This window comes from Ceratotherium simum, chromosome 16 (assembly GCF_057802395.1).
Source record: "Ceratotherium simum simum isolate JZ-2026a chromosome 16, ASM5780239v1, whole genome shotgun sequence".
NCBI lineage: Eukaryota > Metazoa > Chordata > Mammalia > Perissodactyla > Rhinocerotidae > Ceratotherium > Ceratotherium simum.
The window spans coordinates 58832441-58847468 of record NC_141915.1 but is presented as its reverse complement, the minus strand read 5'-3'; the positions used below and the strand labels follow the sequence as shown (position 1 = coordinate 58847468).

The 15028-nt window shown below is 48.5% G+C and overlaps 1 protein-coding gene across 1 annotated transcript in view; it reads left to right on the top strand.

The window, feature by feature from the left end:
• The first annotated feature begins 5712 nt into the window (after positions 1 to 5712).
• Positions 5713 to 15028, top strand: part of USP36 (ubiquitin specific peptidase 36) — a 39367-nt gene continuing 30051 nt past the window's right edge. The window contains exons 1-4 of the mRNA XM_014789329.2: positions 5713 to 5850; positions 8390 to 8552; positions 10619 to 10880; positions 11455 to 11676. Of these exons, the coding sequence (XP_014644815.1) occupies positions 10628 to 10880; positions 11455 to 11676 (475 nt within the window). The 5' untranslated portion in view covers positions 5713 to 5850; positions 8390 to 8552; positions 10619 to 10627. The remainder of the gene's footprint in view (positions 5851 to 8389; positions 8553 to 10618; positions 10881 to 11454; positions 11677 to 15028) is intronic.

The window sequence follows — 15028 nt, the reverse complement described above, 5'->3', positions numbered from 1 at the left end:
CGCCACCAAACACTGGCGCTGGGATTTGAAGCCCTGTGGAGGCGGACTCCCGGGCTCAGCTCTTTAGTAGCGCACATTCCCGCCCTCCTTCCTCAGCACCTCTAAGGACCAAGGAGTTGTACAAAGATGTGGCTCAGGTGGAAGCAGGTGGCCCTCCCGCAGGTTGTCTCCCACCCAGCAGCAGGTGGGACCCTTGCCTCACATTCACACCAAGAGCCTTGTAGTGGTTTGTTTTTGTTTTGTGTGTTTGTTTTCAGACCAAAGGCAAATTCATCTCCCTTTCGTGAGATTTAAAGTAACAAGAACAACAAAATCCTAGTCTTGGTTAAGACACCTATCACACCAAGATACCTTGTTACAAGTTGTCATTTCTAAACTTAAAAAAGGGTAAAGTTCAACTATCTGGAAAATTCATCTCTATATAATTATCTTCCACACTGGGACACTTTTGAGAGAGAAAAGGGCTGCTATTAACAATTAGTGGGGTCAATAGGGGTAAACCAGGACTGTCCCAAGCAAACCAAGATGTGGTGTCATTGTGGGACCCCCTTCCCCAACAACACCAGGTAGATCAGATCCCCCTCTGCTGTTGTCCCAGATGCCAGGGCTCATCGTAGGACACAGCACCCCCACAACCTCCACAGCCCCCACAATCCTGCCTTCCTGTGATCTAGGCACAAAGAAGTACCAGCTGAGGTAGCACTGGACGCTGTAGCAAATAAACCCAACATCTCAGGGGCTAACACAAACCAAGTTCATTTCTTGCCAAGACCAACGGGGACGTTCAGTGGGTGACCTCCCACTGGTGATTCAAGGACCCTCGCTCTCTCCCTCCGTCCCCACTGCCTTCTGGAGCCTCCGAGTCCTTTGTTTTCAGCCATAAAGAGGAGGGAAGGAGGCACGGCAAATTCTCAGCCTCTTTGTCTCTCAGCTCCTCTCCCAGGCACTGGACTGGCTTAGGCACCATTCAGCTCACTACAGGCAGCTTCCGGCATGGCCCCCTGCCTCTACCCACCTCATTCTCAGGCAGGCCCAGACACGGCAAGGAGCGGAAGTTTAATTGGCCTAGCACTTGTACCACCCTGGGTAGCAGTGGAGGGCGGAGCGTCCAAAAGCAAAGTGGTGCTAGGACTTAAAAGACAGGGTCTTGAACATTCTTGAAAAGCTTATATAACCTAGTCCTGAGGCCAAACATCGACACATGGGGTGCTTTGAAAAGAGCAGTAACAGGGCAGTGCAAAGTAACATTGTGTTACAAAGGAGAACCAGAGAGGCCTAAGAGGAAGGGAACCAAACCAAACCAAACCCAGCAGCATGAATAAAATCCAAAAGAATAAAGGGAGCAGCACTGTGGGAGAGTTTTGGGGGAGGTGTTCTGAGGACCACGGGAAACAAATGGCTCTGTAGAGATTCAAGCCGGATTCAGGGTCAGCAGCTGGGGGTAGCTCTTCCTAAACACACAAGGAAAGCACAGTCCTGTGGCATTTATGTTTGGCTTAGTCTCTTCAGAGAGGAAACTTCGCCTGGGAGGGGAAGGAGGAGGCGGGCAAGTGACCACGGCCAGCACAGGCATTTAAGGCCTGTTGGCTACTTTTCGGCCAAACCACCAACACATCCATGAAAAAGTAAGATCCTCACGGGCCCAGTTCCACTGTAGGCATTTACATGCAGAGGAGAGAAGGTCTCAAACACAGCTCGGGCGCCCGACCACGTGGCTTTTCCTCGGTGAGTCCAACAAGACAGGGTTTGGATCTTAATTTGGCAGTTTCTAGGAAGTGGAAATTGTTAGGGTTGCACAGGTCCAGCAGGAGCAGCTCACAGGAACCAAAACTCAGAAGGACTGACATAGAAAGTCAGAAGAATTGTTAATTTACAATTAGAAATGCCATGTAGGTCTCTCAGGAAATTAGCACAAATCTCTGGCCATCTACCGGCTATGAAACTAGGGGAGGAGTTGAGTCCATTTTACCTCGACCTCCGAGGCAAGGAGGCCCCAGACCTCTTCTGGGCAACAATACTGTTAATCTGTCAATGTACCTTTTTTCTTAAGGTAAATTCTAATTTGATTGATTTTTTTGTGTGTGTGAGGAAGATTAGCCCTGAGCTAACATCTGATGCCAAGCCTCCTCTTTTTTGCTGAGGAAGATTGGCCCTGGGCTAACATCTGTGCCCATCTTCCTCTACTTTATATGGGACGCTGCCACAGCACGGCTTGACAAGCGGTGTGGCGGTGTGCGCCTGGGGTCCGAACCTACAGACCCTCGGGCTGCCGCAGTGGAGCGCGCGCACTTAACTGCTATGCCACCAGACCGGCCCCTAATTTGATTGATTTTTAGTTACAGCTTTTTTCCTTTTTTAAATTGAGAATATTTTATCCTTTCATCTTCAGTGTTTCTCTACTTTTCTCTTTCAGGATTTAGAGATTATTCAATTGTCTCATCTTGAGCATTTCATTTTCCATTTGGTTGGGTTTCACAATCATTTATCCACAGTGTACCTCCAATGCACCAGGCCCAGGGACACACAGATGAATGAGACATAGTGCTGGCTCTGAAGAGTCATGGTGGGGGAGGGAGAAGTCCAGAAAACATTCCAATTAATGTATAAGTGGAATGTACAGGTCTGCCCAAGGCAGCAGCAACCTAATGGCAGGAATGGAGGGAATTCAAGAAGACTTCTCGGAGGAGGTGGTGCCAGTGGAGGTGGTTGAAAAGCAAGTGGGAAAGGGAATTTTAGGCCAAGACCAGCTTGAACCTGGAGCAAAGACAGCCTGATTGTGGTCTGGGGGGCACTCAGATTTAGCTCTGCTGCAGGACCCAGGGCAGGCAGTGGCTGTAGTTGAGGGCGGAAAGGCAGGCAGGAGCCAGCCCCCAGGGGCCAATAGAGACCATGCTAAGGAACTTGGCTTTCCCATCCGCCTTGGGGGGCAGGGAAGAGTTTCAGGCAGGTGCCCAATTCTATTTGGCAGTTTGAGCAGTGGGTTTGGCTATTCCAATAATGCAGGTGAAGATGGCGAGGGGCTTCACTTGGGCAGCTGGATGGAGGCAGGGAATGGTTTGAGGAATATTTGAGAGGTAAAATCAGCAAAATTTGTTGATTGATGATTTACATGGGGTGAGGGAGAGAGAGGAGCCCAGGATGCCGGGCAGGCAGGTGGATGTGGGGGTTACTGTCTGTATCAGTCCAGGTCCAACCAGGAACCCCAAAACCACTCCGCAGAGCCTTTAAACCAGAGGAGATTAATGGAGGGACTGGTTACATCCTGATGGAAGAAACTTCCAGAGAAGCCAAGTAGGGAACAGCAGGAAGCTGTTAGCACCTCTAGGGTGGAGGGGCAGAGGCAGGAGTCTGCCTGCCCTACAAGAGCCCAGGAGAGGACACACAGGGAGGCTGGAGCCACAGTGCGCCTCTCTGGATGGAGCTGAGCCACTGCCAGCAACTCCATTCAAAACAGAGAGGGAGGGGGAGAAAGGCCCACCTCTCCTTTCTCCTGCCCTCCAGTCTCGCCAGTGCCCCCCTGGGGCCAGCCCCATGGGGAAACCAGTTCACAAGGGAGTCTGGAAAGAGCTGAAAAGGACAAGAATTAGGTCTGAGCTCCAGCACACCAACCCAAGTGGGCAGAAATGGAGAGGCAGCTTAGGGGAGAGTGCGGATGCACCCGTTTCTGGGCATGGGGAGTTTGAGGTGCTCATGGGACCTGCAGGGAGAGATGTCCAGGAGGCACATACTGGACCCATGATTCCAAAGACCAGGGGGAGAGCCATCTGCATCTGTACATTTGGAACTGACCAGCCTACAGGCAGTAGCTGCAGTGCCAGAGCAGTGGATGCACGCACAGGGTGAGTGTTCGTGTTACTTAAAAGAAACATTCAAATTGTTTTCCAAAATGGTTGCATCATTTTACACTCCCAGGGGTCTTACAAAGAGTCTATTTTGCTCCACATTCACTCCAACACGTGATCTTTTTAATTTTAGCTGTTCCAGAGGGTGTGAAATGTACCTCACTGTGATTTTAATTTACATTTCTCTGGTGACTTTTGTGACTGAGCACCTTAGGGACGACTTTTATATTGGCCCCCCGTAGGGGAGGACGTGGGAATGTGGGTGCCCCAAGGCTCCTCCCGACATCTAGGTCTCAGATTACATTCTCAAGCAGGCCTTTCAGGCAATTCCTTTGTCATCTCACAAGAATTTCCCAGTTATCTCTGAGGCCCTGAGCTAAAGGTGTGAACGTGGAGCCTGACAAACCTGGATCTAAAACCTCACATCACCACTTGCTGGCTGGGATCTTGCAGACTCAGTTTTTTTATCTGTAAAATGGGAACATGACAGTTGCCATGAGGATTAAATCAGATAATGTTGGTAAAGCAGCCAGCTTGATATCTGGCACACAATATGAGCTCACCAATAGAAGCAAATGTCGTTGGTTTTGTTATTAGAAGAATTAAAGAGATGCTCGAGATCGTCTTGATTTCACAGATGAGGAAATCAAGGCCCAGGTTAGTTTGAAGTGTCCAGAGCAACCCACTCATCAGGACACAATTGTGATAAAACCGAGTCTCCTCATTCCCCTGCCAGTTGCCACCCCCAACCTGCTCCACACGTTTAATCACCCACTTATACATTGTATCAGGCCTGGAATAGTGAGAACTCTCTGTGTTCAATCATCCTCTTAGGGCACAGAGCAGACTCACACCAGGGACAAATCTCAGCCTGCAGTTTAGCTGAGGATTTTCACAGATAGAGCACAGGCGCAATCTCAGCCTCCCATGGTTTTGTTTCTGCTTGTACACCAACACCCACCTAATAACTACAAGGTGAATTTTGTTCCAAGTACACCCATTCTCTCTCTCCATCCCCATTCCCCGCAGGAAGGCCTGGGGGTGGGGGTGGGCACGAGACTAGCTGGAGGTTGTTCACCCAGGAATCGCGCTGCCCACGCCCTTCAGACTTCTCTGCCAAGACAGACACAGCATACAAGGTTGTGTACTGAAGTTTTCCTTTGGGGACGGGTCGTTTATTCCCCCCTTTGCTTCTGTGATCATGAGATCACAGAGGAGGCCAGGCTAGGAACCGCGCTCTCCACCTGCCCCGGAGATGGGAAGAGCCAATGAAGCTGCTTCAGGAGAAAGGGATGTTTAAAAAACACTGCAAAACCAATGCGTATTTACAAAATTCCAGTAAAACCTCAACGTAGCCGGCTTGGTAGGACGCTCTTGGAGGGAGGGAAAGGGGTCAGGGAATTGCGCAGGGCCCCGTACACTTCAAAGGTCAAATGCCATCACTCCCCGACTCTTCATCCCAGGAGCTTTTTGCTCGGCCTCCCCTGGCTTTACTGGGCCTGCTGCCCTCATCGCGCCCGGCCTGTGTCTTGGGCACTAAGGACCCTAGAGGCTGAGACTAAGACCCCGAGCCACCGCCCCGACGGCAGGTGAAAATGCGGCGCGGCCCGGACACGGCCCCAAGGGCGCTGCAGCCCCGCGCGCCGGACACGGTAGCAGGCGCCTCACAGGGTCTGCGGGAACAGGCCGGACGCCGGCCAAGGGGGCGGTCTCCGGCTCTGCGTGCTTACGTCATCGCGTACGCTGGCGGGGCGACGCGATGGGGCCGTGGCGTACGGGGCGCGTAGAGCGGCTGTGGGCGGGCCCAGGGAGTGGGGCTGAAGCTAGCCCCTCCCCTTAAAGGCGCTGAGGCCTTTCGGTATCCGGCAGCGCGGGCTGTGGGCCGCGGCGCCTTTAAGCGTCGCCGTGACACGTGTGTGAGGCGCCGGAGGCCCGGATGGTGCGTGTGCTGGGTCCTGGCCGAGCAGACCAGTGTTGCGGGCCTGCAGTCGGACTCGCCGAGGGCAGGGTAGGCTAGGGCCGGGTCGAGGCGACCCCCGGGTCGGGGGAGGGCTGCGCGTCCGGCCGGGTGGAGGGCTTCCGCGGGCCCAGGGGCGCGGGAAGGTGCGGCCCGACGTGGGGCGTACCTGGGGGTGCTCCGGGGAGACGTGGGTGCTCGTCCACTAGAGCTCCGGATGTCCACGGGGAGAGTTTGGAGTTGCGCTGTCCGCGAGGGGCTCGGGGTGTCCCCAGGAGGATCCAGGTGTCCACGGGGAGGGCTGGGGCTCCGCTGTCCTCGAGGACTCGGGGTGTCCCCGAGGAGGGCCGGAGCTGCGCTGTCCGTGAGGGGCTCGGGGTGTCCCCAGGAGGATCCTGGTGTCCACGGGGAGGGCCGGGGCTGCGCTGTCCGCGAGGGCTCGGGGTGTCCCCGGGGAGGGTCCGGGGTTGCGCTCTCCGCCGGGGGCTCGGGGTGTGCCCGGGGAGGGTCTGGGCTGCGCTGTCTGCGAGGGCTTGGGGTGTCCCCGAGGAGGAGTGCGATCCGGTTGCCCCGGATCCGCTCTCTGCTGTTCCTGAGAACCCCGGCCGGTGGTGGAGGGGAGAGCTGCCCCAGCCAGGAGCCCAGGCGGGGGAGGAGGCAGCGGCCTGTGTCGATGTTGGGCAAGATCGTTATGCACAGAAGCATCACTTATGCAGGATTCAGACTTTCTTTGGAATGGCTTAAGTCAAAATCGGGGAGAGAGTATTCTATTTGGTAGCAGAGCTGAGATCTTCTTTGTTTCCTTTTAGTAAGAGATGTGGGAAAGGCTCACTCTTGGAGAGAGTAACCTTCCTCATGGTCATGGTGGATGTAAGTGGGGGGTACAAGATGTGGGTTTTTAAAGTACCCGTTGCTTTGGTCGGGTAGTGTTGGCTCTCTCCTGGAGTTTTAGGAGCTAGGGGATCATGGGATGGATGAGAGAGGAAAGACAGATGAGATGAGGAGAAACATCTGAGAAACAGACAGATGAGAGAGGCAAACATCCTGGTGCTTACATACTAGCTTTCTGTAAGGGATGCTGAGAACCAGGCCCCCAAAGAGAGGGATGCTCAGTTTGCTCCTTCCTGGCTGGGTACTGGTGCTCTGCACACCCTGCAGACGAGCTTAGAGGCCCCCCCTCTAAAGGCGCCCCAGGGAGGCCCCAGCTCTGTCCTTCCGGGCTCCTCCCCTGCCAGCACGTGGTTGACCCTCTGAGTCCTGAGTGCAGTTTATCCTGGAAAAGTGAGTTTAAGGGGAGGAGGGAGAGAGAATGTGCTTGAATGGTGTTTGTTTGGAGGAAGCTATGTCTTAGTACTCTTGGAGGTAGAAAATATACGTAGATAAGTATGAGCCATTCCTGGACCATAAGAAATGTGCTATGGAGAGAGAGCATCCTTCCCCCATTCTGAGTGTTTGTGTTAACAAGTGTGTATATCAAAGGCTGGCTGATGATTACAAGGATGTTTTTCTCTGGGTTCCTATAAAACTCAGAAAGAAACCATTTTTAGGTTTAATGTTTCAAGTGGAATTGGTGATGTAGAGGCTGATCTTTCTGTTAGATTTTGAAAAATTATGTTTGTTCAAAATCTCTGACTCCGCATTGAGGAGGGGGCTATGAGATAGGTGTTCTCTAAGTTGCTTACCTTGAATTAAATTGGGTAAAATCTCCCAAGTTCTGTTTATCGTGTAGCTACTCGGTGCCCAAACATTCGCCTGTGGGCCCGCGTCCGTCCGCGACAAAGTCCTCGCCTGTCCACAGTCAGGCGTGAGTCTTGGCTAAAGCAGGAACATTGTCGGGAGTTGTTAATAAGGCTGGGTGTCTTCATCTTACAGATCGTCCTTTATTCTGAGATGTTTGTCATGCTCTTTTTTTCCCTTGTTGATGTGCTTTTATTTATGGATATCAGAAATGATATATCTGAAATTTGCTGTAAGTGTGGACAGGAGGGGAGTCAGGATCAGCGGTACATAGTAATCACTGACGCAGAATGAGGGGGGCGTGGCAGCTCGCCGTGCCATTCTCTCCGCGTTGTGTATGTGTGAACGCTTTCACGGTAAAAAGTTTTTAAGTACCTTAATTTTATGTGATCGTAGCGATTGAGGATGGTAATTAAAGGAAAAAATCCACACTTAGCAAAGTGAAAATTTGGCAACTCTTACTGCTCCTTTGTGGGGTTTTTTCTTTTGGAAATTTTACTGGTTCATGAAATCTGAAAGTTGGAGATGATTATCTGTGTCTCTTTGGAGACGTGATTTAGACTGGAGTTGACTGTGAGTGTGGGGAGGTTTTTGTTCATTGGACTTGTCGCTCCTGAAGGTTAAGATACAGAGCAAACAGAGCAAACGGCAGTGTTGCATATCCTGCACGTTGCGATAACTTGTAGCTAGTTAGCTCAGTTCTCCTCCAACTCCTCCTAAATCCAGCACTATCCATATTCCTTCAGCCTTAATGCCGGCTCTTCCTGGCAGGTGGTTGGCCTTCCTGCTCAGTGGGGCTGACGAGACAGTGGGAAGAGAGGCGGCCGCATGTGATGCTCTGTTCATCCCACAGGTTCTGACGCCCATTCCTGACGACACGCTTGCAGCTTTGGTGATTTAACAGGCCAGAGCCGAGGAGCATGTGAATTTGAGGGCCCAGCAGCGCACCTGCCCAGTCTGGCCGCGAGTCTGACCCCATGCTGCAGCAGCAGCGCGCCCAAGTTCAGACATTCCAGGTAAGCCCACACTGCTTTCTGTGAATTTTTTCATTCCTCCGAGTTACCCACATGTGACCCGGCAGCAACTGTTCAGTTGTTGAGAACTCTTAGGTAATTCCCCTTAGGAAAGGTTCTTTTATTTCCTCAAATCAAAGAACTAGTGCTTGCTTTTTTAAAAATGAGTTTTTTACAGAAATTTGTATAGAAAAAGAAATTTGATACACATACGGAGTTAGATGCTCCATAAGGATAAATTTGAATGGTTTAATAAGAGGTGCTGGAGGAGCTCCTTTCACTAGAGCATAGTTTTGGGGTACGCCTAACTAGTTGGTTCTCCCGTGGCTGGCTGGGTACCGGATACCCGAAGGAGTCATCATTTTTCTGATAGGAGTGAGCAGTTTAAGGAACATATTTTTCGGGCTGGCCCCGTGGCTTAGCGGTTAAGTGTGCATGCTCCGCTGCTGGCGGCCCGCGTTCGGATCCCGGGCGCGCACCAACGCACCGCTTCTCCGGCCATGCTGAGGCCGCGTCCCACATACAGCAACTAGAAGGATGTGCAACTATGACGTACAACTATCTACTGGGGCTTTGGGGGAAAAATAAATAAATAAATAAAATTAAAAAAAAAAAAAAGGAACATATTTTTCTAATTGTGACTCGAGTAGTCCTTGAACGTTGGCTGGGATGGTTCAGTTGAGAGATGGGGCGGGGGGACCGGGATGTGGTGGATACAACTGTAGCCATTGGAGGTGATGGGGTTCCTGTTTGTTCCAGTTTCTGCTAGGCTGGCTGCACCGCCACTGTCAGTCCTTTGTTAGGGACTGTCGTGTAGCCAGCACGCGGCACCAGTTGAGTGCGTGTCATCCCATTGACCGCACAGCCAGCTTTGGCACTGTTTTTGTCCCTGTTTTACAAAGAATCAGAGACGTGCGAAGTCACAGTGATTGTCCCTGAGTTTATAGCTGATAGGTGATGGAATAACTCAGGCCTGCCGCATTCCAGGGCCCTGAGCTGCCACTTCCCCACTTTGCTTAAGTTTAGGCATCTTGTGTGCACTGTTCTCGTCCTGTCCTTCTCCTTTCTCTTCCCCCTCACTCCTCCTCACTTTTACAAAGATAATCTGTACAAGCACTGTCCAGTAATGCAAGCCAATAATATAATTTAAAATTGTGCAGTAGCCACATTAAAAAATGAAAAGCAGCGGCCGGCGTGGCGTAGACGTTAGGTGCGCGCGCTCCGCTGCTGGCAGCCTGGGTTCGGATCCCGGGCGCACACTGACACACCACTTGTCAGGCCATGCTGTGGCGGTGGCCCATATAAAGTGGAGGAAGATGGGCATGGATGTTAGCTCAGGGCTGATCTCCCCCCCCACAAAAAAAAGAAAAGAAAAGCAGGTGAAATTAATTTTCACAGTATATTTTATTTAGCTCGATATATGTAAAATATTATCATATCAGCATATAGTAAGTCTAAAAATTATTGACCTATTTTGCATGCTCATACTAAGTCTTCGCAGTCCAGTGTGTGTTTTACACTTAATAGCATATCTCAGTTTGGACTGGTGTCGTTTCATGTGTCCCATGGAACACATGAAAGCTCTTCATTTTGAAGAGTGTGGGTTTGAACAGACAAGCATGCTTACCAAACTTGCCGTGCCCATTCTTTTATTGCATGGATTTGTGTGTGTGACCAGAGTGTCTTGAGAATTAGTATTTCCATTTTTGAGGAGACATTAGGACCACATGGTTGCCTTTTGAAGGAAATTGCACCAAGCATGATGTCTGTAGTCACCTGACGGTGGTTTGTTGAAAAGATACATGCTGTGAGGGCGTCTGGCCTCCTTAGGGCTGCTGCTATCTCTTTAGCTCTATTCGTGGAGGCACCTTATCTTTGAGAGAAGCGTGGATTTTACTGTATCTGGATGATTAGCAGTATATCTCCATGTTTTACACTTCCTTTGTAGTGTTGGCAACTGATCCAGAGAGGCTTTTGTGTGGCTAGCATCCATGATGACCAAAGAGGGGGTTTTAAGAGGAAGAGGGACCTAGTTACTCGTCACTCTATGTTCCTTCTTGTCCCCACAGTGATGCACCATGCCAATAGTTGATAAGTTGAAGGAAGCCCTGAAACCTGGCCGCAAGGACTCGGCCGATGATGGAGAGCTGGGGAAGCTTCTGGCCTCTTCTGCCAAGAAGGTCCTTCTACAGAAGATCGAGTTCGAGCCAGCCAGCAAGAGTTTCTCGTATCAGCTAGAGTCATTAAAGAGCAAATATGTGTTGCTGAACCCCAAAACGGAGGGAGCCAATCGCCACAGGAGTGGAGATGAGCCACAGGCCAGGAGACAGGGTACAGACTCATGGTTTGCTGGCAGAAAGGGCCTCACTGTGTGTTGACCGAGTGGATGGATGAAGCATTGACTGATTAGTAGGAACAAAAACAGAATGTAGTCAGAGTTGTGAATTTTGTGTGGGGTCATATATATAAATAGATCTTAGTTATAGAAGTAATGATATAGGATTGGTCAGAAAGAGATCTGTGTCCTTAGAAGTTCTTTGGGACCTGTGGGTGTTTAATAGGATCAGGGCTTGGAACCAAGAAAGAGAAATGGGGTGGGCTTCAGAGTGTCAGGGCCTGGTTCCTCCAGCTGTTCATTCTCTGAATCTTGTCCTCGTATCTGTAAAGGGTCCTCTTATCCGTAAAGGGTCCTAGAATTCTAGACCTAAGCAGTTGGGAAGATCTATGAGATGACTAGGTTTTCTCCTGGGCTTTCTCAGAACTTGCAGTAAATGGGAACACCGGTTACCCTTTGATGTGGTGTTCTGAGTAACTGCCCACTCAGTGGATGTGCAGGGGTTTCTTTTCGTGGTCTACCAGTGCTTAGACTTAGGTTGTCCTTCTCACTTTCCTGTCCCTTTCTCAGGCAGCGAGCATGCATATGAGGGCTGCTGTGATGGTGTCCCCGCTCCACAGAAAGTGCTCTTCCCCATGGAGCGGCTGTCTCTGAAGTGGGAGCGAGTGTACCGCGTCGGAGCGGGGCTCCACAACCTCGGCAACACCTGCTTCCTCAACTCGACTGTACAGTGCTTGACCTACACGCCGCCCCTGGCCAACTACCTGCTCTCCAAGGAGCATGCTCGGAACTGTGAGTGGAAGTTTGCAGCAGGGGGTGGGTTGTGTGTCCAAACACGACGGTCTCCTAATTAGACACAGCCACGTTCTCGTGGGACTGGCATTCTCAGTCTGGATCAAATTTAGGAGTGAAGTTTGTGACATATAATAACTGATAAAACCGAAATTTGAGTTGTATCTTCTGCAGGACAGGCCGTGAAGACAAATCACTCAGGTAGAGTAATGGTCTCCAAACTTTTCTGGAAATAATTGCCTAAACAGAAAAAAGGGTTTCCAAAAGATACTTCCAAAATATGTGTATTAAATTATATTATACACCTATTATTGTACCAGTGTTTTATGTACATTATAAAGCATGCCCCAAAGTAGAAGTTTAAAGTGGGTAAAATAAAGAGGAAATAAAATATAATTTACTAAAAGTGAAGAAAGTAGAAAGTCCAAATAAACTTTCAGCTATTAAAGAAATTAAATTAGTGGTTAAAAATCTTCCCGTGAGGAAAACACCAGGCTGAGATGATTTACGGGTGAGTTTTATGAAACTTAAGAAACAGATCATTCTAATGCTTTACAAACTCTTCCAGAGAACAGAAAAAGAGAAGTTCCCAGCTCATTTTATGAGGTTTGTATAACTTGGATAATGAAATTAAACAAGCACAATATGAGAAAGAAAAATTATAATCCCATCTTATTCACGTGCATAGATATAAAAATTTAAACAAAATACTAGCAAATTCAATTGTCTTTTAAACACTATGAGATGGGGCCGGCCCCGTGGCTTAGCGGTTGGGTGCGTGCTCTCCGCTGCTGGCGGCCCGGGTTCGGATCCCGGGTGCGCACCGAGGCACCACTCCTCCAGCCATGCTGAGGCCGCATCCCACATACAGTAACTAGAAGGATGTGCAGCTATGACAGACAACTATGTACTGGGGCTTTGGGGGAAAAATAAATAAATAAAATCTTTAAACACTATGAGCAACTTGTGTTCATCCTAGTGATGTAAGGATGTTCTGATATCAGAAAATCTCTAAATGTAATTGTGGAGAGAGCATAGCACAATAGTTCAGAGCACTGCTCTGGAGGCTGGCCTGCTGGGTCTACAGCCTGGTTTTGCTACATAATAGCCATGAGTCCTTGAGAACAAAGGTACCTAACCTCTTGAAAGCTTCCTCTTCCTCATCTGCAAAGTAATAGTAATTGTCTCCCTCTTAGTGTTGTTGTGAAGCTTAAATGAATTATATAAAGTGCTTATAATAGTACTTGGCACACAGTAAGTGCTGTATAAGTGATTGCTGATTTTGCTACCTTAATTACTGTTACCATATATTAACAGATTAGAAGAGAAAGGTCACCTGAAAATAGATGCAAAAAAAATTTATGGTAAAAAAAACTCTTAGCAAAGTAGTGATAGAAGGGAGTTTCCTTATCTTGGTAAAGGGCAGCTACCAGAAACTACAAAAAAGCATTCTAAATAGGAACATTTTGGAAGCCTACCCTTTAAGAAGTGAAACAAGGATGGCCACTATTGCCACTTCTGTTTAAGATGTGTTGGTCCTAGCCAGAGCAGTGACAAAGGAGGAAAAAAGAGGGAATAACACTGTTAACGTGAAAATGACGTTCCTGCCTAGAAAAGCGAAAGACTCTATAGACAAATTAGAAATTTGGCAACATGACTACATATAACATCAGTACGTAAAAAGTTAGTTGAATTTCTCTACACCAAATAACAAGGATTGTAAAAAAAATTGTATTATAAAAAAATATATAATAGCAAAAATAGTAAAGTCTCTAGACCTAAATTTACCAAGATGTATGTGGAAAACCTTTACTGAAGGACGTACATGAAAACCTACATACGTGGAGATAGCTGCCTTCACAGAGGGAGGCCTGCCTCAATATTATAAAAGGACTGGTTCTCCCCAGATTAATGTAGAGATTAATTTAGCTCCAACTGATTCTAAAATTTATGTGAAAAAGGAAAGCAAAGGATCAAAAATCACTGAAACACTTCTGAAGGAGAATATGAGAAGAGAGTTGTTCTACCAGCTGTGAAGTCTTCTCGTAAAGTTAGAGAAATTGAAATGTCATGGTTTGGGGTCAGGGAGAGAGACGACCAGTGGAGTAGAACAGAGGGCCCAGAAACAGACCTGCATAGATTTGGAAATGTGGGGTGCATGTCAGTTTTTCAAATATACAGGCGTCTCCCATTTTAAACAAATGGAACTTAAAAAAACTCGGGTTTGCATATGGAAAAAATGCAATAATGGGGCCAGCCCGGTGGCGTGGTTAAGTTTGCACACTCCGCTTCGGCGGCCCAGGGGTCGCAGGTTCAGATCCCGGGTGCAGACCTACGTGCCGCTAATCAAGCCATGCTGTGGCAGGTGTCCTACATATAAAGTAGAGGAAGATGGGCATGGATGTCAGCCCAGAGCGAGTCTTCCTCAGCAAAAGGAGGAGGATTGGCAACAGATGTTAGCTCAGAGCTAATCTTCCTCACCAAAAAAAAAAAAAAAAAGGCAATAGGACCCCCATTTCACAGTGCACACAAATGGATTAAAAACTTAGAATCAGAAGTAAAACTAATGCTCTATAACAAATGTGGGCAGATATCTTACTGACCTTGGGATGGGAGATTTCTTAAGTCTCAGAAAGTACTAACCATAAAAGAAAAAAATTGATAAATTGAGCTGCATTAAAATTAAGAACTTTTGTTCACGAGGAAACACCTAAAGAAAATTAAAAGACAAACATGGAGCTACAAACTGGGAGACGAGCCTGGGACACATAAACAACAAAGGCTGGGTGCCCAGGATATGTAAAGAACTGCAAATCAGCAAGCAAAAGACAATAACCTATATAGAGAGAAAAGTGACGAACGGGCATTTTACGGAAGAGGAATCTCAGGGTCGAGAAGTAAAAGAAGAGAGGTTCAGCCTTGTAAATAATCTGGAAGTCAGGGACATGCCATCAAAACCACAGCAGGGTACTGCTTCACACCTTTATGATCGATGATGCGGAAGTCTGACAGCACTGCATGTTAGGAGATGAAGACCAGTGAGGTTCTGTGTGTACTGGTCTGAATGGACATAACTCTTTTGGAAAACAATCTGGTGTTTTATTTCAAATTATCTGTTACCCAGCAAATCAACTCCTGCAGAAAAGCTCTGATACATGAATGCCAGGAAACCTGTATAAAAATGACCACGGCAAAAAATTGTAAGCAACTCAAGTGCTCATCAACAGAACGGATACATGAATTGTGGTATAGGCACATGGTGGAATATTAAACAGCAGTGCGGAGGATGGATTGCAGCTCTGTGAATGAATCTGAGTAACATAATGTCGAGTGAAGAATAAAGTCCCAGAAG